We start from the raw sequence: 26,253 nt of genomic DNA on the forward strand, positions 1-26,253 counted from the left end.
GCAATGCAAACATGTCATACGCTTTCTGAAATAAAATTCAAGCAGAGTTTTTGTGTACAAAATATGTCTCTCAAAACAACGTCCCTGTTCATTCACTGTCGCCTTATTGAAAATAAACCTTTTATTTTAAACATGGTACATTTTGTAACAGAAAAACCAATATATGGTTACTCAGAGTTCTTCAGACAACAGCTGTAGGATATAATATAATGATAGAAAGTAGAGAACAGTATTTTGGCAGCTTTATGCTTAGCTGATGTTTTGCTTTTACTTTTTAATGGTATTAGGCTGTGAAGCTGCAGGACTTTCCTGCATCTGGTGATCCAAGACTACACAAAATTAGGTGGTGACAGTTTTCAGAATAAAGATCTTACCACCATTGCAATGCTAGGGGTAAATGCTAGTTCCACAGCTTAGCACAAATCACTTATTATTCAAATTCTTGTTTATGTGGTATTGTAAGCATACACTGCACTTCATTGTGGCTAAAAAATAATAAGTCCCTGTCCTAAAGACCTCACAGTCTAAGGCTAGGTCTACAGTACGGGGGGGAGGGGGAGGTGTCGATCTAAGATACGCAACTTCAGCTACGTGAATAGCGTAGCTGAAGTTGCGTATTTTAGGTCGACTTACCTGGTTGTGAGGACGGCGGCAAGTTGACCGTGGCTGCCCCGCCATCGACTCCGCTTCCGCCTCTTGCCGCGGTGGATCTCCGGAGTCGACGGCAGAGCCATCGGGGATCGATTTTATCGCGCCTTCACTAGACGCGATAAGTTGATCCCCAATAGATCGATTGCTACCCACCAATCCGGCGGGTAGTGAAGACATGCCCTAAGGCACAGATGCAGCAAGGTATTTAAGCATATTGAATGCTTGCTAAGAAGTACTGAGGACCTTCAATCCCCATTAACTTCAAATGGAGTTGAGGGCACTTAGCAGCTTGCAAAACTGAGGTCTAAAGAGAGAGGGATCCAGAATAATACAATACAGAATCATCATCAAAGATCTGGCCACAGATTTTGAGTTTCATCATCTGGCACTTTTTTCCTAATTTACAGGAGAAAACAGCCTTTGAAATGAAACTAGCTCATGCGCAATTCTGTGTCACTTTTGAATACTAATTCTATCTATATTTGACCATAAAAACCATAAATGCTGCATTTCCCAACTCAATGTGTTCATTGTTACAAGGTAGGGGATCATTAGATCTGTCAAATAGCACATGATTCATTTTGATTACAAAATAAACTACAAGATATTTATTTAGTGAGTGAAAGTCCTAGGGTGCTATATCATTTTGTACTGCAGTTGCTTTTTCTCCATATCCCACTGAGTATATTTTTCTCAGATAATGAAACTATTTTTTTAAGGTTTCCAATCCAGATTTCTATGTGGCAAATGCTTTAATTAAGATTGATATATTCCATTTGTTTAGTTTTGAAGCTTGGATGTGGAAGTTTTAACTTAAACTGCATTGCCCTCTAGTGCTGTTATGTGTCAGGGCTCCAGTGATGTCATTAGAGCAGCCAGTGTAAGCAAAGGCAGGCACTCCATGCAGAGCTGCCTAAATGCTTACAAACGCTTCTTGGAGACGCATGTCATAACAGCTAGGCAGGGGCATCCTTCCAACAAAGCCACAAATGCACAAGAGAGGATAGTAAACCAGCCTTTTGTTTCAGAGACCTCATGATCCAAACAGCTACTCTAAGACTCAGTCCAAGAGTTCCATCTGCTAATTTCTGTTTAAATGAATTGACATGGAAAATTAACCAAGTTGAGCATCCTATTACTTTTTGACAAGCTTCAGAGGATTTCATGCTGTGCAAACTCTGCATGCTGGTGGCTCGTAACCTACAGCGGCGATGAGTTCTCACGCTGAAACTGGGCTTTGCCTTGCAGCAAGTTCTTCGGAGGAGAGATAACTTTCAACAGACCTGAAGCACTTTTGTGCATTGTCCAGGGGATCCAATTACAACTTGCTATGGAGCATGATTTTTAAGATGAATACCTACCTTGATGATAACTATAATTCATCATTACCTGGATATTTGGACTACTCTGTACTAAGTAATGGGAGTCTCACTGAAAACAACTCTAATCAGTCAGCAAGCAATCTGAATTTACCTGCCTTGGATATCACTAGGGCTATAATTGTGGGGCTTGTCCTAGGTGCCTTCATACTTTTTGCTATAGTAGGTAACATCTTGGTAATTCTCTCTGTAGCTTGCAATAGACATTTAAGAATCCCTACGAACTACTTCATAGTTAACCTCGCAATAGCAGATTTGTTGCTGAGTTTTACTGTCCTTCCGTTTTCTGCTACACTAGAAATTCTTGGCTATTGGGCTTTAGGGAGGATATTTTGTGATATCTGGGCAGCAGTTGATGTGATGTGCTGTACTGCTTCTATCTTAAGCCTGTGTGCAATTTCTATAGATAGATATATAGGGGTGAGTTATTCACTTCAGTATCCGACTTTGGTAACTAGGAGGAAAGCAATTCTTGCCCTCCTAAGTGTCTGGGTCCTCTCCACGGTAATCTCCATTGGACCTCTTCTGGGATGGAAGGAACCAGCACCCAAGGATGATAAAGAGTGCCGCATCACTGAAGAACCTTTTTATGCCTTGTTTTCTTCTTTGGGGTCATTTTACATTCCTTTGATTGTCATACTGGTGATGTACTGTAGAGTCTACATAGTGGCCAAAAGGACAACTAAAAACCTGGAAGCTGGGGTCATGAAAGAAATGTGTGATTCCAAGGAGCTGACCTTAAGGATTCACTCCCGGAACATTCACGAGGACACTTTCAACAGCAGCAAGAGCAAGGGGCACCACCCCAGAAACTCCATAGCTTTCAAACTTTTTAAATTCTCTCGAGAAAAGAAGGCAGCCAAGACCTTGGGAATTGTAGTTGGCATGTTTATTTTGTGCTGGCTACCTTTCTTCATAGCTCTGCCTCTAGGTAAGTTGGGGATCAAGGGATGAGGGTCAATTGTTTATGACAGAAATGTTAGATAAAAATCAGCTGAATGGTGTCTAGATGCCATAAAGACACATGCATTAGAACTGCAGATAGATAGATAGATAGATAGATAGATAGATAGAACTACATCATAATTTCCCTCTGACACTGTTCTTGCTGTAAGTCATGCAAAAACTTTGCAGTGTCTTGCAGCCTGCAAGAAATCAGCTCAGTTGTCAGGTAGACAGATGGCACATGGATAAAACCTTCACATATTTTTTCTTAACACTTTATATTAAGGTTCCATTTATAAGTGTTTTATTTTAAAATGTTTTATGGACATTTTTGTAGCATGCTGAATAGCAAAAGTCATGAATTGAACAGATGTAGGCAGCCCATTCAGATGTCATACAAAGCTTTTTAACGTGTTATACTGTCAGCTGTTAATACTACAGACTAGGCTGTAACATTTTTAGTAGAAATGGCCTGATCCAAAGCTCTGGATCCAAACACCTCTGAACTATGGGGCATTCAGAATCTAGATCTGGATCCATACACTGTGACTTGACTGCGTCTCTTCTTTTGGGGTCTGATCCAAAGCCAAGGGAAAGTCTCCCATTGATTTCAAAGGGCTTTTGGATCAGGCCCTTGAAGAGGCTGCAGCTGGAACTTTTAGCAATCAATACTTTCATTTTTAAATGCTCTAAAACGATGTACATTTAACTGAAAATGTTACCAAAGCATCCTACATAACCTTACACAGGGCTGCCTTCCTGAAATCCTTTCGACATTCTCCCTCTTTGTCCGTAATATTATTCACCACCTTGAATCAGCATCACAGCACAACATCTCACAACCTGTTAGCACAGAATTCTTAAAACTTCTTCTCTAAAATCTCTGTCCAAAATCAGCTGTTACACAGAGCAAATGATCCTACTGGCTAACTATGAAAGAAGGTGGAAAATAGCCTTCTCGGTGTTCTGGGTCTCATATTTACTTAGTCACTGTAAAACAAAATATTTCTAATCCAGTCATTGTGGCAAGCTAAAGAATTTGTTATACATTTCACCTATGGTCCCCTGACTCCTGCTGAACAAATTGTCTCTAAACTGCGTCAAAGATCTAGGGGTCCTGGTTAAAAGTTTTAAGTTTATCATTTTTACTGGATCAAACTATGGGTGTGCTATTCTCTGTGCTAGATTCTCAGCTGGTGAAAATTGGGAAGATCTGTCTCGATGTGTCTAAAATTAATCATATAAACACCTACATAGACAGAAGGTTACCGGTGTGACAAACTCACAAGGGCAGGGAAATTCTGAGTTAAGGTCTCCTGACCTCAGCCCCCCTGATGTCAAACACTATCCTCTGTCAGAGAAAGTTCCACATACTGGATAATGCTACAGATCATTGGGAAAATACGTATGTCATCCATACAGGGTAGATGTGTTGTGCAAAGCATGTTTATGAAGTACAACATTACAGTCTAGATATAAAGAATCTCCAAACTCAGGCAGTAGAATCCAGTGGTTCAAGACCCTCTGATAAAGTAAATTAGCTCAGTCCCTTTGTGCTTAGATTGCTGTAGGAACCTTACAAAAAATCACTGCTATATCTTGGCATACTTAAATGTAAAGGGCCAGATCCTCAACTAGGGTGACCAGATGTCCCGATTTTATAGGGACAGTCCCGATATTAGGGGCTTTTTTTTATATAGGCTCCTATTACCCCCCACCCCGTCCCGATTTTTCACACTTGCTATCTGGTCAGCCTATCCTCAACTGGCATAAGTGTAGCCTTTTAAGTCAGTAGCTTCACTTGCTGATTTTCACTTGCTGAGGACCTACCCCAAAATCATAGTAACAAGAGTAGTATAGATATGGAGTCAAAAGAGGCCATATTTTGACACGTCTTCATTTTGCCTTGAGAAAGGTTAAAAGCCGCTGCAGGCTCCCTGCTCACCCATGGGATGGCTAATGAATTATTGCTTAAGACACTTGAGTGAGGAATTTAAAACATTAGTTCACCTGTTGTCTCAACCATGAGCCCAAGATGTTGCAAGTGGAGTGACTGATCAAAAAGTCTCAACACTGTGTTTGGAGACACAGAGATTCAGAGATGAAAGCAGGGGCTGAGGAGAAGCTATCTGGCTGAAAACAGGTGCTCTGGCACCTGGGCTCTAAGGCCTGACCCTGCAAGGTGCTAAGCTTCCACAACTCCCATTGAACAAAATGAGGAGTTGAGAGAACTTGGCACCTCACAGGATTGGGATACTGAAAGTGCTGCTACTTAGATCAGTTATGAGATGTTTTTTGTTGTCAGTATCCATTCCTGTTAGAGGGTATACATACTCATCAGTACATTAGAATAGCAATCCAGTCGTCTGTGTCTGCAACCTCATCTCTCTGCCAGCCCACTCCAGGAGCCCAAATCCTTGTTCAATTTGCTCTGATCCCCAGAAAAATGTTAGCCAAGCCTATTTAACTGCTGTGTACTTTTCCTCTTATTACTTTTTCAATTGTTGCTAATCACCAGAAACAGAAGGTGTATCAGATCCTAATTCACCTGATCTTCTTCCTTAATTCATTCAGAGATGTCACAATCCTATTTGTTTGACAATACATAGTTGTTCAACATTGATGGATGGTCATTTAGATTCATCTCTGCAGTGCTTTGAAAATGCATACAAGTTAAAGGTGAAAAGGGCCTGTTATGTCAGCCACATCCCATAAGAACATAAGATCAATACAGAATTGTTATCTATGATACGTTTTCTGCTGTTGGGTCCAAACTAGTTTTTAAAGCAGCTTCTTCTACTTCCCTGCAAGTTTCTCTTTATAGTTCAGCCTACATTTTCCCTTTCCGAAGTCCAACCCGTTATTTCTAGTAATAGCTACATGCACACTCCTTTGCAATCATCCGGCTTTCCCCTCCTTATTCATTCAGTGATGACATGACCCCACAATATACATGGATGTAAAATAGAGCAATTCTGGATTTGCAGTCATGTAAGACTGATCAGAATATGACCCACATCTTGAAACACTTTACAACTGTACAGTTATGCCTGAATCCCGGGACACAGAAAAATGTTGCCTTGACAAATGATTCTGCTTGTATGTAAATAAGCTCTTTTTTTCTCAAAGGTTCCTCCACTCCTGCTGCTTGTTCCCCAGCTAAAGTTCTAATCCTTTGGTTGTGACATTGCAATAATTTCCACAGCTACCTGTTGTGCTGTCCCAAACAGAGGATTATAACATCGACGCACCGGGGGTGGGAATATGCAGCAGGATCACATGAATTCTTGAGAAACAAAGATTTTGTTTTAATAAATGTGCTCCTTGTAATAAAGAATAAAGGAAGAGAAATAATATTTCACATTTACAGAGTGCTTTTCAACCAAAGACTTCAAAGCACTTTACAAAGGTGAAAAAGTACTGTGCTGATTCTACAAACAGAGAAATTAAGGCACAGAGGTTGTGATTTGTTACATATCATACAACCAGTCACTATAGAACCCTGATTGCTTGACGCCCACACCTAGCTCTAACCACTGGACCATGCTGCTTCCAGCACTAAGCATAGGATGATGCACGCACCAGAATTGTTTCCAAACAGAATACTGTGCAAAGTTTTTTTTCCCCATGAGGTACCAGCTGTTCTTTCATGTAAATAAGGCCTACATTATATCCCTCTTGTGCATGTTTATAAACACTCAGTTTATATAGCCAGCTATCCTGCTATTCAAAATTCTGTGTGATGCAGTATAATAAATAAAATTAAGGCATATATGCTGTCAAGGCAATTGGTAGCTCCACAAACTCAGCAACATAATTTCAAAATGTAAATATCTTGGTTATTTCAAAATAAATATTTCTTTTTTTCACCCAAAAATATTCAAAGGCATCAGGAACATATTAAACACTCACTGTTGAAAAATGTCAAATAAAAATAGACAACTTTTAGCTAGAGTAGTGGGAAACGAAGTCTGAAACCATTGGTGATCCAGACCCTCTTTTATATAAGGTGGAACCAATTTTGAGCCATTACATGTATAAAAAGAAATGCATCCAGGGTGAAAAGGCTCTATATGGTACAGCAGGGCTACAAGTTGCAAGTCAATGCTTTTTCTATGAGGTGAATTATTAGGCACAGCTTTCCAAAGAAGTGTAAATGAATTAGGCATCCAACTCACAATTTGACCAATACGCGTTTGGCACCCAGCACCTGCAGGCTCCTTTGAAAAGCCCAGCCGTAAAGCTTATACACGACATAACATATGTTGCAAGGAAAAAAGCCACCACCAGCACTAAAAATTATTATCATGTAAGACACAAGTCCTCCAACTTGACTTCACTGGGGCTCCAGACAGGTACAAGGAGTCTACCCATTGCAGGCCTAAATAAATTTGGATTCTGCAACCACTGAAATGAGATGCAAAATTCCCACTGACATCAGTGGCCGCAGCATGAGAGACCAGATATGTAAAAGAAAACAGTAATAATGTTACTTTCAAAAAAGCCTTTTTTTAGTAGGCTTTTTAAATCGGACAATAAAATAAGTTACAATATTAGGGGCCCTACAAGCAACCAATAAGTACAAAGTTACAATGTAAGTTTGTGTTATTTGGGGCATGATTCTGCATTCCTGGTGCACCAGGAATTGAGGATCAGGTCTCATCTTTCCATGGAATTCATATTTTATCAAAGGTTTTAGGTCTAGTCCTGGCTTTGTATGTAGGCTCCTAAACGCTTTAGGCCTATATCTTCCTATAACCCTCTTTAATCTAGCTGTTTAAGATTGGTGTCCTCAAGTTGCCAGTTCAGAGTCCGATAGCGTTTCAGCCCTTTAGAAAAGTAGTAGAATAGCAATTTAATCCCTTTAATAGCAAATTAAAGCCCTTTAGAAAAGCAATTTAATCATATGCTCAGTTTCAGCCCAGATCTTTGGAACAAAGTTCAATAGCTCAAATTGTAGGACAAAACAGTTCAGTCTATTCTCTGACTAATGCACATGAGGCCAAAGATCATGATGGACAGTTACTGCAGAGGCCCAGCACATCTTGCCATGTATGGAGTACTTACCCTTCTCAAAATGATTCATTGCAGCATAAGGCCTACGCGCCACTCAAGTTCCACTTAAGCCCTATTCAGACCCTTCTGCACAGTGGTGAATTTCATCCAAAATACCCAAAGCAATTAGTTACTTTGCTTGTAATGTTTTATTTTCAAAGCAAAGCTGTTTGTCAAAACACCTGAAATTGTATGAACATCCAGGGATTGGATGCTTCTTTTATTTACTCACTTATATTTGGGGCTTTAGGTGGCAAACAGGCAAATGTTAAAACACATCATCACACTGAAGTAAATATGCAAGTAAAATACAAAAACAGTTTGAATATAAAGAAAAGTATTGACAGTAACTAGTCACCTAAAGATAAACATCAGCACTAAACACTACAAATTCTAAACAGACATCGCAGGACAAGAGAGGCTCTGATTTCTGGTGATACCAACTGGCCTCAGTAAAAATGATAACGAATCTCAAGAAGGGAGGTAATATGGATATCTTCTTATTTTCTAGGGCAATATATTTCTCTGTTGTTGGGAAGGCTCATACTTTATTGAGCCAGAAGATTCAAAGGAGAAATATGGGGATTTAGCCATTGGGCAGCTATTAAACTTAAACAGACGAAGGAATTGATTTTTCTAGTGAGGAACATTGCTATCAACACCCATCAGAGCAATGGGCATATGTCCTGATCCTGCAGATTTGTGAATGTGTGTAACTTTACTCACATCCTATTGCCTTCAGTGAGATTATTCATGTGAGTAAATTTATACACATGCCCAAGTGCCTACAGGATCAGTGCCATAGTAGCTGTATGGGAGAGGTACTTTTTAATGCAAAAATGGACAGATCTATTAAATGAAGGTCAGGGGCAAGAGTATAGGGTTTAGCACCATCTGAACAAACAGCCTGTTTCCAAACCCAATGAATGCTATGGGGATATTTTGTTATTTCAATGGCTTTGGGATTGAGGCCTAAAAACCTGTGCACTAACCTGCTTAATTAAAAAGCCATGATCATCAAGGTGTGAATATCAGAATTTAGAATGGAAGCCAAGATAGCCTCTCTATAGCTCTCCTATTAGGTCTCCCAGCTAGAGGGTTATCCTTTACCAAAGAGATATCCAAGAAAGAATGTTTAGGCCATACATCAAGAATAAGAAGTTTTAAAAAACTGTTTATAAAGTAAGCCCAGTACTTGAAAATGCATAAGTGTAATAAGTGAAATGTCTGCAGACTTAGATTAGCTTTTCCCTAATCAACTAATCCTTTGCAAAACAAGAGCAAGCCCTGGCCATATCCTATCCAGTTAGCCAGCTGCAAAACTGTTTTATTCTGGCCAAAAATAATAAGATCAGACTCCTGTCCCCATTTAATTCCCAATGGCTTCAATGGGAGAAAGGTTAGGCCCTAAGAACATTATATTAGAATATAAAAATACCATAAATGAAAGTCTTGATAACAGGAGAGGAAGACAACTTAAACGTAAAGGCCCAGATTCCCAGTTGGTAGAAATCATCATGGCTCCATTGGCTTCAGTGCAGGCACACTGATTTACCCCAGCTGAGGATCTGGCTGACAGATTTCTATTTGCATTAAAGTTATTGCTTGAATTTCCCTCTATGCATTTTTAAGGAGTGTTTTAACAGCATGTAAATAAAAGGGAGAATGAACTTGAAAGAATTTGTGCTATCCATGAAATGTCCTGTATTTCTGCTGATAGTTACAATATTACAGATGGGGCACAAAGAATTCCAAGTGGTATTTTATTTAAGATATTGGCTTCCTCTTTTTCTTTCTTTCTTTCTTTCTTTCTTTCTTTCTTTCTTTCTTTCTTTCTTTCTTTCTTTCTTTCTTTCTTTCTTTCTTTCTACCCAGAAAAGAAAGCTTCCATTGTCCTTCCTGTTACGAAATCATTCTTAGTACCTATTTTCAAATGGGCTATTGTACCATCACCTTGATCACCTTGATCAATCGGTCCTTCAGCCCTCGTATAGATTGTGCCAATCTTAAATTCAGATATCAAGCCTTTTATTATAACAATAATGCTTTGTAGTTTGACAGCATCTTTCATCTGAAGATCTACATATGTGGGCTGAATTGCAGGGTGGGGCCTCAGAGATAGCCCCATTCCTAAATGGCATCATGGAATGTGCCAGCCAATGACTCTCTGTCATGTTAGGAGGGTTATCATTGGTCATTCCCAGTGCCTCTATTACATTCCAGGACTGAGTGGGTGAGTGGCAGGGGACTGACCATTAAAGATGTAGATGCTTGGGAGTAGAATCTTATCTACTCCATTCTGTCAATGCCTGCAGCATATGGGACATACAAGGACCATGTCAGCCACCACTGAAAAGTGAAGACAGGGCTCTGCTCTGGGCAGTGTTAGACAACACAGTGGTAAAAAGGCCTGAACCCTGTCTACGCTATAGCTTCCACTATTGCATCCTCCAGTGAAGTTTTAGCCAGTGTGTAGACAAGTCCCTAGAGCTGGAGCCTTGTATAGTGCAGAATGAAATCATACTGTGTTTGCAAGGGTGAGTTGTTCACTTGGAATTTGACGCACCATTAATCACAGATAGATGATGTGGATGATAAGAGAAGGCATCTGAATGTGTGGATTTTAATTAGGCTAAGAGGACAAAAAACAAAGCTACTCCAAGCTGCCAGAAGGCAGGGACTACCCTTGCCAGAGCTTTTTGTCCTGTTTACCAAGGTATTAGTACAGAGAAGTGCTCTTTCAGAGTCTGATTCTGCATTCCCTGCACGCCCTGTACTCCCACAGAATTCCCTGCGGAGTTTGTGTGCGCAAAGAATACAGATCAGGCTCTATGTGTGTAAATGTTATTGGCTATTTAATGATGCTGACAATATTTATAGGTTTGCACAGGTTGCATTTCCAAATTATAACAGGATGGAAGCATGAGTATGCATCATTCATAAACCACTGAGACAGATAACAGAGCCTCTGTCTGTGACTTCAATTACCAAATGTTTGTAAACTAGGGATTTTTTCTGTTTTATATAAGTTTAGAGGAATGTAAACCAATATTGAATGTTGGAGGCAAAAAAATCAGGAGCTTCAGGAATCCAATTAACATTAAAAACTTGGCATGCTGATTTGGCCTAGTACATTGTAACAAGGACTACAGCAAACTAGCAAAGTTCAGCATGTCTTCCTGCTTTTCATATATTCAGCACTTGCAACAGTTCTGGTAATAGCTAGCTTCCATGCTTCTCACTTATCCAATAAGAACCTAATTACCACACGCATGTAGTGTCTGCCCTTTACCCTTAGGCAAACACAATGTTAGTTTAACCTTTTATTGCTATTTAGCTTAACATTGCCTTTTACAGATAGGAAGCAATGACTTTCAACCCCATAAAAGCCAGTTTTTCTCACTGCTAGTGTAATGCCATAACTAACTACAATAATAAAAACTTGGCTTTTAGTTCATCCTTATTAAGGGAGGCAGCATGAGATAGTGAGCAGAGCAGAAGATTGGAAAAGAGGTGACTGGGGTTCTAGTCTGGGCTTTGAGAATGACACATTGTGTGACACTGGACAAGTCTCTCTTCTAGAACACATGTGAAACACTTAGAACCATTTTCTATCAGAGAATGCATTGCCCTCAAAATTGAAATGCTTCATGAACTGCAATTTCACTAAAGAGCAAACCAGGAAAAAACGTTCAGACAATGTCAAAACATCCCGTTTTGGCATTGTTGGAACAAACATTTCTGTTTTTTTTGTTTTGTTTTTTGAAGCTACTTTTTGTTTCAATTTTTTTTAAATGTTGTACCATACCATACATTTTAATTGATCTGAAATTATTATTATTTTTTTTTATTTTCTTTCATGGAAAATTTCAGAAGGTTCAGGTGTCTTTCCAATTTGGAAGGAAGCCAAATTTCAAAATCTTAAAATCCTTTGTGAAGTGGAATTTCCCTCTTCTGCTCAGCAATACACTCAGCCTCTCTGCACCTAGTAATTATATTTCCTACATCTACCCCTACAACACCACTAGGAAGTTTAAAAACTTAGGATCAGATTCTACCACCCACACTCAGAATCAGTAGTAACTAGCGCCCCCAGCTAGTCCCAGCCTATGGCATTCACACAAGAAGGTGACAGTGTTGTCTATAAAACCCTCCTGACTCAGTGTTTGGAACTTTGGAACTCTTGATTTTTCATTCATACTGGACTACGCTCCAACTCAGGTAGTTGCTAAATGCTATTGTGTGCTTTGATTTAATCTTTTAAAAAATCTATCCAGTGAAACTTTCTCACTATCAGGTTATTCTTTCACATTACATTTCTCTGTAAGAAGTGCGCTATTACCAGAACGGCAATTCCAGATCATCATCCTACTTTTGTATGAACAAATGATTCCCATTTGTTCCTATAAATGATAACAAATAGATTTTTCTCTAAGTGGGCCCCAGTGTACATAAAACCAAATGTATAAGATTTTTTTAATATGGTCCCTTTATCACTTATAGCTAGAAAAGGTGACATCTGAGAACCTACATCCACCAAAACTTTGTTACTGTGTGATCATACATCTGCCAAAATAACAAAATGATTAATCTCCAGTACTTCATCTGTCTGACCAAAGCAGGTGTTTCTACTGTAATAATGAGTAATTAACCTATGTGTTTAAGACCACTTCAACATGTAATTAAAATGGGTGCTAGGCTAATGGAAAATCATAAACTGTGAAGAGAAAAGGGTGATTAGAAAATAGAAAACTAGGAAGATGGAGAGAAAAACTAGGTAGGAGGGAAGAAGAGGGGGGGAGGAATAAATGATAAAAATGAAGAGAAGAAAGGAATAAGAGAAGAAAAGTGACAGAAAGCAGAAAATAGGAAGATAGAAAAAGAAACGCCGGGGGAGGTAAAGAGAAGGAGGAAAGGAAAAGAGGAGAATGCCAGTAATTTGGAATAAAAATGGTTTACAGTTTCCCACGGGCTAGGCACAAATGAGAAATATATAAGCACTCCTGGCAAATCTATATTCCGAGAACACCCACGCATGAAGATTATCAACCCACTTACATTAAAACAAGGTGTAAATCAATTGATATGTACCCAGAGGCTGCCTGGCTCTCAAGCCCATCACAGCAGAAATAAAATATATTCCCTGCACACAGGAGGAGATGAAAGGAAATGTAGCCACACAATTGTGGTCTATGATGTCATAAATGATGAACAGTTTGATTTATATGGTGTTCACAATTTATTTCCTTTTGTGTGAATGGAAGTGGCATAATTAGCGGCCTGGCATAAACCAACTTCAACAGCATTTCCTTCACAGACACGTCCTATATCTTAGGGGGTTTAAACTGCTGTCAATCATTGCAGCATTTGAGCACCTTAACCAATAAAAAAATCAATAGCAATAGCAAAGACCCTATTGAGCTTCATGGAGTCTCTGGCGTGTGCCCTCCTTTTCAGGGTAAAAACTCTATTTGAGGTAGGGGTTTTTGGTTTAGTTTGGCTAGTCTAACTATTTACGCTCAGTTCTTACCTACAAAAATGAGAACAGGACCCTCTCAGATGTACTGTATCCAGTAGAATAAATTTATCCTTTGTACTTAAATGAAGAGTCTTAACTTTGCCATCTTGCTGTCACACATTACAGGAATATAGTTACTGGTGGACTGAGGTAACAGGAAACTATTGAGCAAATATTTATACCATATTAGGCTGCTGAGAATGGAGCTAGATCTTGGAGAAGAAATGCCCTTCCTAGAAATTTGCTAGTTAAGGTGTCAGCGGATCCACAAAAAATTTTGTTTTTCTAGCTGTGATTATCCATACTCTGGAAATACTCCGATCTAGCTTTTAATGCAAGACACAGAGTATGGCAGTGATGATTATTGTTATATATCTGGCTTTTCCTGTAACAGACCAGATTGCGGATAAGCCTGAACAGCAAAGCCTGAACAGCCAATAATTTTAAAGGTGGTCTGTGTTGTTTTTCCAGACACAGGGTATTTTTAATGTTAATAGCTTTTACTTTAGATTAAAGGAAAACAAAAAAGCAAGAGAGAACATGAGAGATTACAGTGTTTGTGGTTCCTCTCTAGCAGGCTATATCTGAACTGTCCTCAATGTGAAGTTCGGTTATGTGTGTCAGGATTTGGCAAATCCAGAGGATCTTCCTACTGTTCGCCCTGCTGATTTAGGGCCTGATCCAAAGCCACTGAAGTCCAAATCTCATTCAAAGGCTCCCATGGAATCAATGTGCAATAGATTAGGCCCCTAACATTGAGCCCCATTGTTTCAGAATGCTCAGATTTGGAGGGTCACTGCAGAGATGGGACTGACCACAAAGTTCTGACCTGCATCCAAGCTTTCCCAGTGTTGGAGGGTAGTTGCCCCCATGGTTTCAGCTCCAGCCCATCGCTACCTATTCCTTAGCAGTTCCGTGGGGAAAGGCTGGGTGTTCTTCTGTGTGTGCTGAATTATTTTCTATGCTTTGTTTTTCCATCTGGGAAAAAAAGAAGAATATAATCAGGTAAGAAAAGAAGTGCAAAAAAGAGAAAGGTGTATGTTTTGTATTGCACAGCCCTGGGTCCAGTCCTGCAGTCCTTACTCAGGCAAAATCCCAGATGTTAACAGGAGCCGTGATGTGTACAAACTGCAGGATTGGACCCATTTTTAGGGGCTGAGCCTGGGTTCTATAAAAATAGTAGAACATAACAAAGTTATTTAGAGCTTGATCCTATGAAGTGCTCAGTACCTCTCAGTGTTTTCCAGGATCAGGCCCTTGATGAGGAACAGTCACCCTAGAGCTAGTGATTGGTTCATTTCAATTACCCAATGCGCTGCTGGTCTGATATGCTTCAAAATGTGTAATGACAGTCTAATCCCGTAGATTGTTTCCCACAGCCTTCGCCAATTTCACTGAGGGTGACTTACATAGTTTGACTGTAATAAACAGTTCATTAAAAACTGCTTGAAATGCTAATGACATTCTAACTGAAATTAACTTTCACTAGACAAAATATCTTTTAATTCCTAATTATGTTATTCACTTTTGTTCAGTCTCCTTACAACCTGAATAGCTCTGTCATGCCTGGTGTGTACAGTTGGTAATTATTAGGGATTTTTTTTTTCAAAATGCCATGAAAAACTATTAGACTGATTGAGTTCCTGGTATATTTCCTGTTCTGCATTATTACTGGATAAGGGGATTTGCAAAATGGCTAGAAGGGGAAGGTGTCAAGGCTGCAGACAGAGGTAAATCATATGCAATGCTATATTTAGTGAATCACAATATAAACCATCATAAATAAAATAAATATAAACAAATAAAATAAAAATAAAAAGAGAAGAAAAAATACATTCCCTGGCTGGGAAGTTATTGAACATAAAGTGCCAGGAAACAGTTAGTTTAGAGTGGGGGAGTTATTCTGGCTTCCCCATCAGGAATAAATCACTGACGAGATAATTATAGGCGACATTTTTTCAGCTATTCTGAAAGGCAATCTAAATCAGGACTGGGAAATATTTAATCTGTTTATCAGACTGTGATGGGAAAATAGCTAGAGATTAGAGTAGGAAATATTAGTTTGTTGTTTGGAGACTGTGCCTGGTAGGATTAGTTTTATTATTTTATCAAGGTACCAAAATAGCCCACAGTTGGTTCCTCCTGGCAGGTTAATTACAAGGTAAGGCATGGATGCATGGTGAAATAAAAGGCATTGTTAGTACCAAGGAAGGGGGAAAGGGTGATGTTAAAAATATACAAGCAAATTAAAATATATTTTCCCTATCTTTACTGTCGGATAAGTGTCAAAGGAGCTCTGTGCAACAGTGGCCAAATTGTGCCCAGGACTGCACAATTAGAATGAGGTGGTTCATACAGAGGCCCCGATCAAACTAAAATTCCTAATAACAAAGGGTCTTCTATCTTTGTGGGAAGTTCCTATTGATGTCTTTGGAGGTCCCACATACAGAAGGGGGAGAGGATATGAAACCTGAGACACTTTCTAAAGTCCTGAAGGGAACATAAAGTGCACAGGGCGCTATTTGCCTACTCAAAGGCCGCAAGAGTAACTACCTTTGAAATGAAAAAAATCCAGCATCTACCCCCGCACATGAGGCAAGCCCGCCATAACCAGGGCCGGCTCCAGGCACCAGCGTAGCAAGCAGGTGCCTGGGGCGGCCAATGAAGAGGGGGCAGCACGTCCTGTCGTTCAGTGGCAATTGGGCAGCGGGGCCGTCACTCCCCCTTGGAGCGAAGGACCTGCCGCCGAATTGCTGCTGTAGAATGAAGCGGCGGTAGAGCTTCATTCGCGGCTTTTTTTCTTTTCTTTTCTTTTCTTTTCTTTTCTTTTATTTTATTTTTTTTTTTTTTGCTGCTTGGGGCGGCAAAAAGGCTAGAGCCGGCCCTGGCCACAACCGCAACCCCCAACCGCAAGGCATTCCACAACCCCCCCTTCAACAGCCACTTATAGTATCTGGAGAGGTAACACATGGAGATAAGATTGATAACATCCCAGTCTCCTCGCTCTCCCAAGACTCAAACCCCCTCTCACGCACACGTGCAGTGAGCTTGCGTGTTCATGGGCAGACAGCTGCTGTATTTTCAACTGTTTTGATTTGTTATCACTTAAACTGTGGAAATGGGAACACGGCAGCATCTTTCGTTGGACACAGAAACTTTTAACATTAGATATTCCAGTGTATTGTGATAATAATGCCAATCTTTAAACCCACATAAAAAAAAAACCTCATCAGATTAAATTATTTTTCTGGCAACTGGCAAATCTATTTAAAAAACCAGCCAGGCCAGTCAACTACCAGTCAGGTGGTAACCCTAGAGGCTGTCCCAGCTATAGGGAGATGACTAGGCAGCAGCTGCGGAAGATAAGGTTTGTTGGGCTGGCTGAGCTCCAAGGAGCAGGAAGCCACAGCCGGGCTCCCAGGGAATCGCTTCCCACCCCCGGAACAGGTAACATCATAGCTCGGGGCTGCTTGAGCTCTGCGGGGCTTTGGTCACAAGTGCAGTGACCCATCCAGGTCCATGCTGGCAGCCAACCTACACCTGTCTCCTGCTGCCCCCAGGCAGTCTCTGGGCCCAGGTATCATCACTTCCCTACCACCATGTCCGGGCTCTGGAGGCACTGCCGTGATGTGGGCTACGAGCCCGACAACAGGGCACACAGCCAGGAAGATGTGAGTCTGTGGGGGGCTGGGCAAATGGTGTGGGCCGGGCAGGGGACTGGCGGTGCGGGGTCAGGCCAGTGGTGTGGGGGCTGAGGTACAGAGACTCCCACTGTGTCCAGTGAGAAGGAGCCTGCTGCGTCTGTGTGAGAGGGATTGTTGTCCCCAGCCCAGGTTGCTTTGTACAGGGTAGGGGTCTGCGATACCCATTACCCATGGGCTGGGAGCACCGGTGCTGGAACTGGAGGGGTCAAGGCAATGGCCCCACACTTTTAAACATAAACGTGGGCCATAAGCCCCTACTTTTTAACAAAATAAACATAAGCGCAGAATTCATGTCCCCTGCAAATTTTTTTACCCCCCACAGAACAGATTCTCCTGGGGAGGTGCTGCAATTACACCTTTTGCCCACCAGGGCCTGCTGCAGCACCAGAAGAGAGGGCAGGTGGTTCATCGCCGGAGCATCCAGCCATGGAGAGGGAGGGGGCACTTTGGCCTTGGCCTCCCCACTTCTGCAACGTTGGCTGGGAGCTGCTCTGGCCAGTGCCTGACTGTCAGACTGCTCTCATCCCATGGGATCTGTTACTGGGGCCCAGCAGCTTGCCATTGTCTGCCCTGTCAGCCTCCAAGGTGACTACCCGAGGTTTACAGGTGGAGATGACAGCTGGGTGGGAGGCACTGGGTGCCTGCCACCAATTTTCTACAGAGGCAGGAGGGGGCAGCAGACTAAAGATTTGCCTAAGGCAACGGATTGTCCTGAGAAGCTTCTTTGTGTAGTGAATTCAGTCTTTCTAACACCAATCCTCACTTAAATAATGGATATATTTACTGAGGGCCAAATTGTCAATGGGCCTCCATTACTGCAACTGTAAAATTTGCTGGGTTGCAAAAAAAAGAAAAGAAAAGAAAAAGAAAACATTTAAATATTATCAGTGGTTCTGTCTTGGGAACATAGGAGATGGACACACCCTAGATCATTGTGTGTGTCCCCATAGGAGCTGGACACAGTCCCTAGGCTCCCCATAGAGGACTAAACAGAAAGTGATACTACATTTGATCTTAGGCAACAGTAAGAGAAGAAACTGTGTTCAGTCTTTACAAGTTCAGCAGTAAGTTAACCAAATGCCTCAATCCCATTAGTGAGTGTCTGCGGGTTACATTGCATCTATTGTTACAGTCATGCGTTGGGGCTGCTATGGAGCTCCCTACTCCACTGAGACTTTAGGGAAGGATTATCCTTCCCTCAGCTGCCAGGAGTGCAGCAGAAATGTACAGAGTGCACCTAACTTTAGGACGGTGCAGCCTGCTCTGCCTGGCAGGGTTCCTCCTCCATCTTTGCCCTCTTTGGGATTAGATTCACCTCTGGGGACACACAAAAGTAGCAGTCCGTGCTCCTTTGAGCTCAGAGACTAAGGCTGTTACTGGCCCTTGCATGGGACACGTAGGAATTTATTGGTGCTCTCATTACCCTGTGTGCCTGCACAAAGGTCAGGGACAATATGACCCTAAATAAAGAAAATAAAGCATTAACATGGGGCAGATTTAACCTGGTTTAGCTGATAGCAAGCTCACAGTTTCTGGGCCAAAGGATGTAGTTTCCGATCCCAAACCAGGTCTTGGGCTCATAATCCAAACTGACTAGAGCTAGAGGGGGATTCTATGGTAGAGGCATCATCATTCAGATGATCACTGAGTTTTCGTCAATATTCCCTCTCTGTCAGATAGCATGTGGGTATTTGCTGATCTCACAATAACTACTGTATTTGTCCATGACCTCTGCACTGCCAACTGTAGGAATGACTCAGCAAAGTGCTCAACTTTCATTAATTTCAGGTGTCCTCAACTCTGCTTTGTGGGATTAGGACCTATCTGAGTCATTATTACAAAGTCTTATCAGCTACCCAGTATGGTACAATGATAAGACAATGGTTTTGGAACTTACGAGAGGTGGGGTTCTAATCCTGGCTCAGCAAATCAGTTTGTCTCTCTGTGACTCAGTTTCCCCATTGGTAAAATGTGGATGACGATGCTTTGTAAAAGCACTTTGAGTTGACCTATAGATGCAAAGTGCTGTGTAAAAGCAAAATAGTTACGTTTCTATTCAGGAATTTGTTAATTCTCCTTTGGTATGATAACATCTCTGTTTGCCAGTTCACCTTCAAAATAATTATCCTAACATCTAATATGTTCCTAAAACTATGCAGTAATCCTGCATTACATACTAAATGAAATTCTCTAGCCTCCAGAGCTGTTTTTACATATTTGTAAGGCTTGCGTTGTTCAGATAAGAAGTCACTGGTTTTATACAACTGCTGAAAAAAGAGCTATTACCATACAGTTCTATAATTTAATAGCTCGAAGGATATCCACTTGTCAAATTAGTATCTCTTTGTTCAGAAAAGCATAATCTTGGATACTATAGTGTGAATAATGAATTCTAGGTGTTGTGTGCTATCTCCATGGGTCTAAGTCTTATAGTCACAACTGTTTTTGTTCATTTTTGCAGCGGCTGTGGGAAATAAAATAAATATATTTGGAAACATAATAATTTAATCACCAATGTTTTAAATATCTATCTTTAATCTTGTTCCCATACTACTCAAAAAAAGCAATAGAGAAATATGCAAAACTCTCCTTCAAATGTTGCTAGACGTAGATCATTTTTTAAGTCCAAACCTCTACTTTCCAAATTGATATGTCTTCAGATCTTTGCTGCTAAGCACTCGATTATGGATGGACTGCAGTACTGTAGTTGCTTTGTAATTTTTTTTTTTTTAATTATCTGCCACAGTGCAGTGACATTTCAAGAATAAGAACTGAACACATGCTACCTCACTCAGCCTGGAATGTTAGGAAGTAATTCTCTTTACCCTTGTGAAGTTGCCCTTTTACAGACGAGAACTCAAACTGACTGACTGGAGATTGTCATCAGTCAATATCTGAAAACGTGATTATCCTGAAAGTGTGTGAGAGAGACATGCCTGTTACCTTATTTCCTTAACTGTATACTATACACATTTCCACTAGCTCTTTCAAATATTACCCACTTTTTCAGTTTTGTTTTAACCTTTTCCACTGCTTTGTTTGAGACTTTGATCTTTGTGTATCAGTGTGTTGTATCGTATTCTGTTTATATGCAAGACAGCATATACAGACACATCCCATTTATCTTTCCCCATACTTATAGCCACTCATCTCTTCTGTGGAACTCCTCTTGCAAAGTCTTTCCAGCAATCTTTCCTTCTTCTTTAGCTATTATTTATTATTTACGGAAAAAGACACTGTCAAATGGATTATGTCCAAATTTTGTCCTGCCCCAAAACTTTAAAATCTGGTGGAGGAATTTCTTCTAGATTCTAAATGTTTCCAATATTAAATATATATATTCCAGTTTCTTGTGGGGAAAGAGCCAATGTTTATGTAGGACCAGCACAACAATAATATGTGCTCTTCAGCGCCTTCATTGGTCCTACTGGTCCTTAATATCTTGAGTTCATCTAGACTTTATGGTGGTTCTGGAAAACAAAATAGAGACACTTTAAAGGATAAGCCCCAGACTAGTTCTTCCATATAATCAGTTTTCATATTTGTGTAGTACAATCACAAAGCTTTTTTCTTCAAATCCAAAGGAAAATATTTGTAATTATTGTTTAGAAAACGAATCCTGAAAGAGTTTGCGACTGAGTGTATGGGAGGACTTGGCGTATCTTGCCCATATTGGCTCAAATCATAAGTTTGGATCAAGTTTCACTAAGACAGTACAAGGGTTTCACACCCTTTTTATGGTTTATTCCCTAGAATCACATGAATGTGTGTTGAATCTTTCATTAAAAAGTACTTAATGCTAAGCAGACAGTCAATGTGTTTGCATTATTTTGGTTTGTCCGTTGGAAATCTTTTGGGTACTTTTCACTGTTTCTCCAGTGTTAGACTCTGTGCTACATTCATCACTTCCTGCATTCATCACTTCCTGGGAGCTCCGGCAGATGGGAGGGAGAGACCTGCAGAATATTAGGAGCAGCACAATGGTTAGAGACTGGTTTGTGCACTGAAATGCAGTCCGCTGCAGAAGGCATGAACAAAGAACTATGCGCCTTTTAAATTCCACTTAAACCCTCAGAGCTAGGGGAAGTAATGTGCTATTAATACTGACAAACTGAAGATTACTTCCTGCCTCTGCCCAAAGCAAGAGATGCTGACTCCCAGGAAGTAATCTGCAGTTTGTCACTATTAATAGCACATTACTTCCCCCTCTGCACCAGCTCAGCCATGCTGGTTGGTGCATGGAGGAAGGCAGGCTGAGGCATGAGCTGTGTTGCATGTGCTTCTCTCTCTCCCTAGCTTCATGGGAGTTAAGCTTGCTCAGCCCCTTGTAGTAACTATCAAGCCTACCAAGCTGACTGGAAAAGCAGCAGCTATGCTTATTTGAATGACATAGCTGTTCCACTACTAAATAGCACATAGCTGTGTCCATTAACCAGGGTTTTGCATAGCTTTGAGGTCTAGAGACCACAGCCTTTGCATTGCTGGGATAGATGGGGAAATATGCCTACAGTCACATCCCTCCTGCCACAGTAAAGCAGTCTGATAGCTATTGCTGACTTGGGTGCTTTCATGGCTCAGATCATCTGAAACTGCTCCAGTGTAAAAGGATTCTGTTCTCAGAGCCTTGACATGTGGGTTCAGATGCATCTCTCCATTTTTAAAAGGCCTAGAAGAATCTAGTACCAATTCCTGAAATTAAGCTCCCATACTGAATCCACGTATTCAGCTTGCTCCAGCTAGAAATATAAATGTGTGAACGGGCCCATAATTTTAACTCAGAGCCTTCAGGCATTCGTTCAGAATGTTCCATTTTGCTAAATTTCATTTTAGTGAATTAATACGTTAAATACATTAAATGCTTTGCTAATATTAGTTTTCTATGTAATAAGGTTACCATATTTAAAAAATAAAAAAAGAGGACACTCCACGGGGCCCTCGCCCCACCCCTTTCCCACTCCTGGCCCCAACCCAACTCCGCCCCTTCCCCACCCTAACTCCACCCCCTCCCCTGAGCACCCCACATTCCCCCTTCTCCCTCCCAGCCACGCGAAAAGGGCTGCCCGAGCGCTACTGGCTTCACGGTTTGCTGGGCAGCCCCCAGACTCTGCGCCCCCGGCCGGCGCTTCCCCAGCACAGCTGGAGCCTGGGAGAGGAAGCGCCCAATAGGGGGCGCAGGGTCTGGAGGTTGCCTGGCAAACCGTGAAGCCGGTAGCGCTCAGGCTTCGGGCAGCCCCCATGCCTCTGGACCTTGCGCCCCCGGAGCCTGGGAGGGGAAATGCCCGGCCGGGGACGCAGGGTCCAGAGGCATGGGGGCTGCCGAAGCCGGTAGCACTCGGGCAGCTCGGCTCTTACAGAGCCCAGGAGTCAGGGAGCACAGCAGCCCCCAGTGCCCGCTCTAAGGTAAGCCAGGGAGTATTTTTCCCGGACATGTTCAGCTTGTTGGAAATTACCCCCGGACGGGGGTTTGATTACCAAAAAGCCGGACATGTCCGGGAAAAACCGGATGTATGGTAACCCTACTATGTAACAACTGCAATAGTTGATTCAAGGAAATCATGTGATAGTGAATGGGAGGGGAAATATTCATGAGATGATCCCTCTGCTTGTGCTACAAAAATGTTGAGAAGCCCTGGTCTATGCAGACCTGTGTGACCTTTAACTGATTTCAGGCGTAAATAGATTTTGTATCTTTTTAATATTATTTCCTATTGGTGACTTAGATAACCTAGACAGGACAGGCAAGAACAAGTGCCCAAACTTAGGGCTGCCATAGCAAGTTTGTGGAAATCGCAAGTTATGTCTGAGCACAGATACGCACCAGGACGAGAAGCACAAAAGGACCTTGTGAATATAAATAGATCTGTCCCTATTGAAGGTGACCTACAAATGGCTCTCTGCAGTAGGAACTATCTCTTTGTGTTTTTTACAGTGCCAACAACACTGGGGCCCTGATTCTTTAGGTGCTACTGCAATATAAATAAATAGATAAATAAATAAATATACAGCGGTTGGGGGGGAGGGGATTTAAATTGAATTTGTGCACCTTTTTGTAGCTGAATGACGAAAAAAGAAAATCAGGCTTCTTTATCCAAAAGAGTTTTTTTGGGGGGTGGGTTTTGTACCTTAGAAATATCAAGAATGTCAAGTTGACTTTAACTGAAGTGGCAAGGGTGACATAACTTTTTAACAAAGGCATCCTCACAGGATCGTCCATGAACATCATGGGTTCACCTTATTCTCTTTATTAAAGGCAGTCAGGACCAGTTATCTCAGATGCTTTCTCTGCTTGTTTTTCCCTGATAGGGTCTATGTTTTCTTCTTTGAAGCCACCTGAAACCATCTTCAAGATAATTTTTTGGCTTGGCTACTTCAACAGCTGCTTGAACCCAATCATCTACCCCTGCTCGAGCAAAGAGTTCAAGAGGGCTTTTATACGGATCCTGAAGTGCCAGTGCCACCAGCGGAGGCGGCTGGGGTGGTGGGCCTACAACTACAGGAACTGGAACCAAGGCTCCTTCGAACGCTCCCGCAAGGACTCGTTGGAAGACAGCAGGAGCTTCCTAAGCGGCAGTCAGAGGACATTATCCTCAGCCAACCCGAGCCCCAGTTACCTGAGCAAAGTCACTCACCCTCCCATGGAAATGTACACGTTCCAGGAGTGGAAGAGCTCCAGCTCCTTCCTGGGCCCCCTACAGGAAGGCAGCAGGCGAAAGGACTCATGCCACCTCTTCACCTTCAAGCTCCCAACAGAGCACAATGGACATATCGCTGCTGGCAGCCAAGCCTCACCCAACGGGGGCTGCAAGACCATCTGTGACACACTGAACAGCACAGCTGACTGCAGAATGGCTGTTGAAATGAGCGAATTCTAAACGCTGTTCCCTGGATGCAGGAGGGCCTGGACTCTGGGCTCATCTGCACACATTAAGTTGGTTGATGTTTAACCCAGGCAAAGACACGAACCTGCACCCAGTCTAGACATGCTTGACATGGTGACGGGAGGGAGTTCATTCAGGATGGCAGAAACAGGCAGCCTAATGTCAGAATATTGGCATAGTTCCACCACTGCAGGGAGATCAGTGCTCCAAGTTGATTGCCAGAGATGCTGCAGAAATTTGTGCACAATGCAGGGAAGGGCCCTATAAAGACAGTGATGTGCACTCAGCCAAATATTCAGCTCTGATGGAAAGGCTGTGGAGTAGCCAAACACACATAGCTATAGAAAGTATATATAAGTAGAGAGAGAGAGAGAGTGTGTATCGTCAAGAGGAAGTGTGGTTTTATTTGTACCTCTTCAGGGTACCACCAGCTGCTTCTGGTTTTGTCTGTAAAAACCTTACCTGTTGGTGTACTTCACTGAACGCTAGCACTTTAGAAACCACAAACGATGTCAAAGATTAAAGTAACTTCACATGTGTACATCACTTTTGTTTATTAATATCCAATTGGCATTCCAGGAGAGCCTCCTTTCCCACTCTCCCATTCGTGCATGTGCGCGCAGGCTGGGGTGGGATCTCCCATCATAGCCACTGATATCCTTTGGGGTAGCGTTATGAGTTGGCGATGAGTTAAAAATGGAAGTGAACCAACTTGGCCAAACTCCCCTATCTTTTACCATGTTATTTTTTTGAAAGCTTAAAAACATCAGCAGTGGTCAGGGCTCAGTATTCGTGCGCCAGCACATTAGTAATTGTCCTTTAAGCTTACGGGCAACCAAAGGGTCTGGTTTCCAAAGCAAAACCCATAAATCACTCCAGATCCTTCATAAACAGCTTTGCAGACATAGCACAAAAGAGCACTGACCGCTGGAAGCACATAACCCAGCCTGAGAGCAAATATGCTGGATTTCAGTAAAACCCACTTGGTGCTTTTGGCAGTGTTTGGAGGTGACATTGCATTTCTAGTGACTTTTGCTTTGTCACTGAAATCAGAAATGGAAAAATCAAAAGGATGCAGTTATATGAGAGTCCCACTTTGCTTTGCATCCTTCAGCTCAATAACATGGTAATAACTGGGGGATCTCTGAGGACATCTTCAAATATGTTTTAACCCATGTTTGGAAGTTGTTTTCATCTCTTTCAATTAAGTGTGAATCGTGAAACTAACGACTGTGAATTTTTACATAAAGTGGTACAAACCATGGCAACTGGTCTTTACTCCTTCCTCTGACCCGAGGCTTCCCTTATTAGGAATTTTAGCAATGTTTTTGTGAATACTGAAACAGAGGCTGAACCATAAACAGATGTGCGGAAAACACTTAACAGATGTTTTTACAATGTTGACTCCCATGAGAGCATTTCCCTTGGTTTCACTGCATATGTATATTCCCTCATTAGGTTGATGAAGATGGATGTGATCTGTGGTTGGGCCAAATATCCTCCAGCTCAGTGAGCAAAGATAGAGAAGTTTTGTGTCTAGGTCATCACATGCTCATATACTACAATGATGAGAGCCGTATAAGTACATATACAGACTTAATGTACGGCACCTTGGGTCTGATCCTGATCCCATTGAAGTCATTGGCAAATCTCCTGTTGTGTTTAAATGGCCCAATCCTGCTCCTACTGAGTTGCAATTTCCTCTTAAAGGGACACTGCTTATTAAAATAGAAAGGATTTTAAAAATCTTTCCACTCTTTTTGCCGCTCATTTATTTTTTGTATTCTACTCCGCTCAGAAAAGGAAGCTAGACTGGACGATTTTGCTTTCCGCTTGTGCTGCACTAGGATATTCCTGTTCTCTTTGAGTTTCCCACAGTGCAGATGACTGTGTGGGGTTCTTTTGTGTAAGTTTTCATTTTAATTTTTGGAAGGGGACCCACGGGGGGAAAATGTTCTAAAAACATTTCTAGTCACATTAGGTTTTGTAAATTATTGTTGATTACAGATCAGAATTTTGGGCCTAACTGTTTGATAGTGTCCTTCTATGTTTTGCTTAACAAGTGAGTCATGCAGTGTAAACCCAAACTAAAACAACATCTATCAACTTTGGAGAACTTTTCA

At 41.6% G+C, this 26,253-nt stretch overlaps 1 protein-coding gene across 1 annotated transcript; it reads left to right on the forward strand.

Annotated features, from left to right (window-relative positions):
* Positions 1-1,590: 1,590 nt before the first annotated feature.
* Positions 1,591-26,100, forward strand: ADRA1B (adrenoceptor alpha 1B). The gene is made up of 2 exons (XM_034780413.1): positions 1,591-2,961; positions 23,556-26,100. The coding sequence occupies exons 1-2, from the start codon at positions 1,989-1,991 to the stop codon at positions 24,122-24,124; spliced, it is 1,542 nt and encodes a 513-aa protein (XP_034636304.1). The 5' UTR covers positions 1,591-1,988; the 3' UTR covers positions 24,125-26,100.
* Positions 26,101-26,253: the final 153 nt, after the last annotated feature.

The sequence above is a fragment of the Trachemys scripta genome, chromosome 8, assembly GCF_013100865.1.
Source record: "Trachemys scripta elegans isolate TJP31775 chromosome 8, CAS_Tse_1.0, whole genome shotgun sequence".
Taxonomy (NCBI): domain Eukaryota; kingdom Metazoa; phylum Chordata; order Testudines; family Emydidae; genus Trachemys; species Trachemys scripta.

Excerpts from the sequence above, each read along its gene's own strand:
- ADRA1B (XM_034780413.1), top strand. The coding sequence starts at position 1,989 with ATGATTTTTAAGATGAATACCTACCTTGATGATAACTATAATTCATCA. Across the intron at positions 2,962-23,555 it reads CTTCATAGCTCTGCCTCTAG|GGTCTATGTTTTCTTCTTTG; the intron begins GTAAGTTGGGGA and ends TTTCCCTGATAG.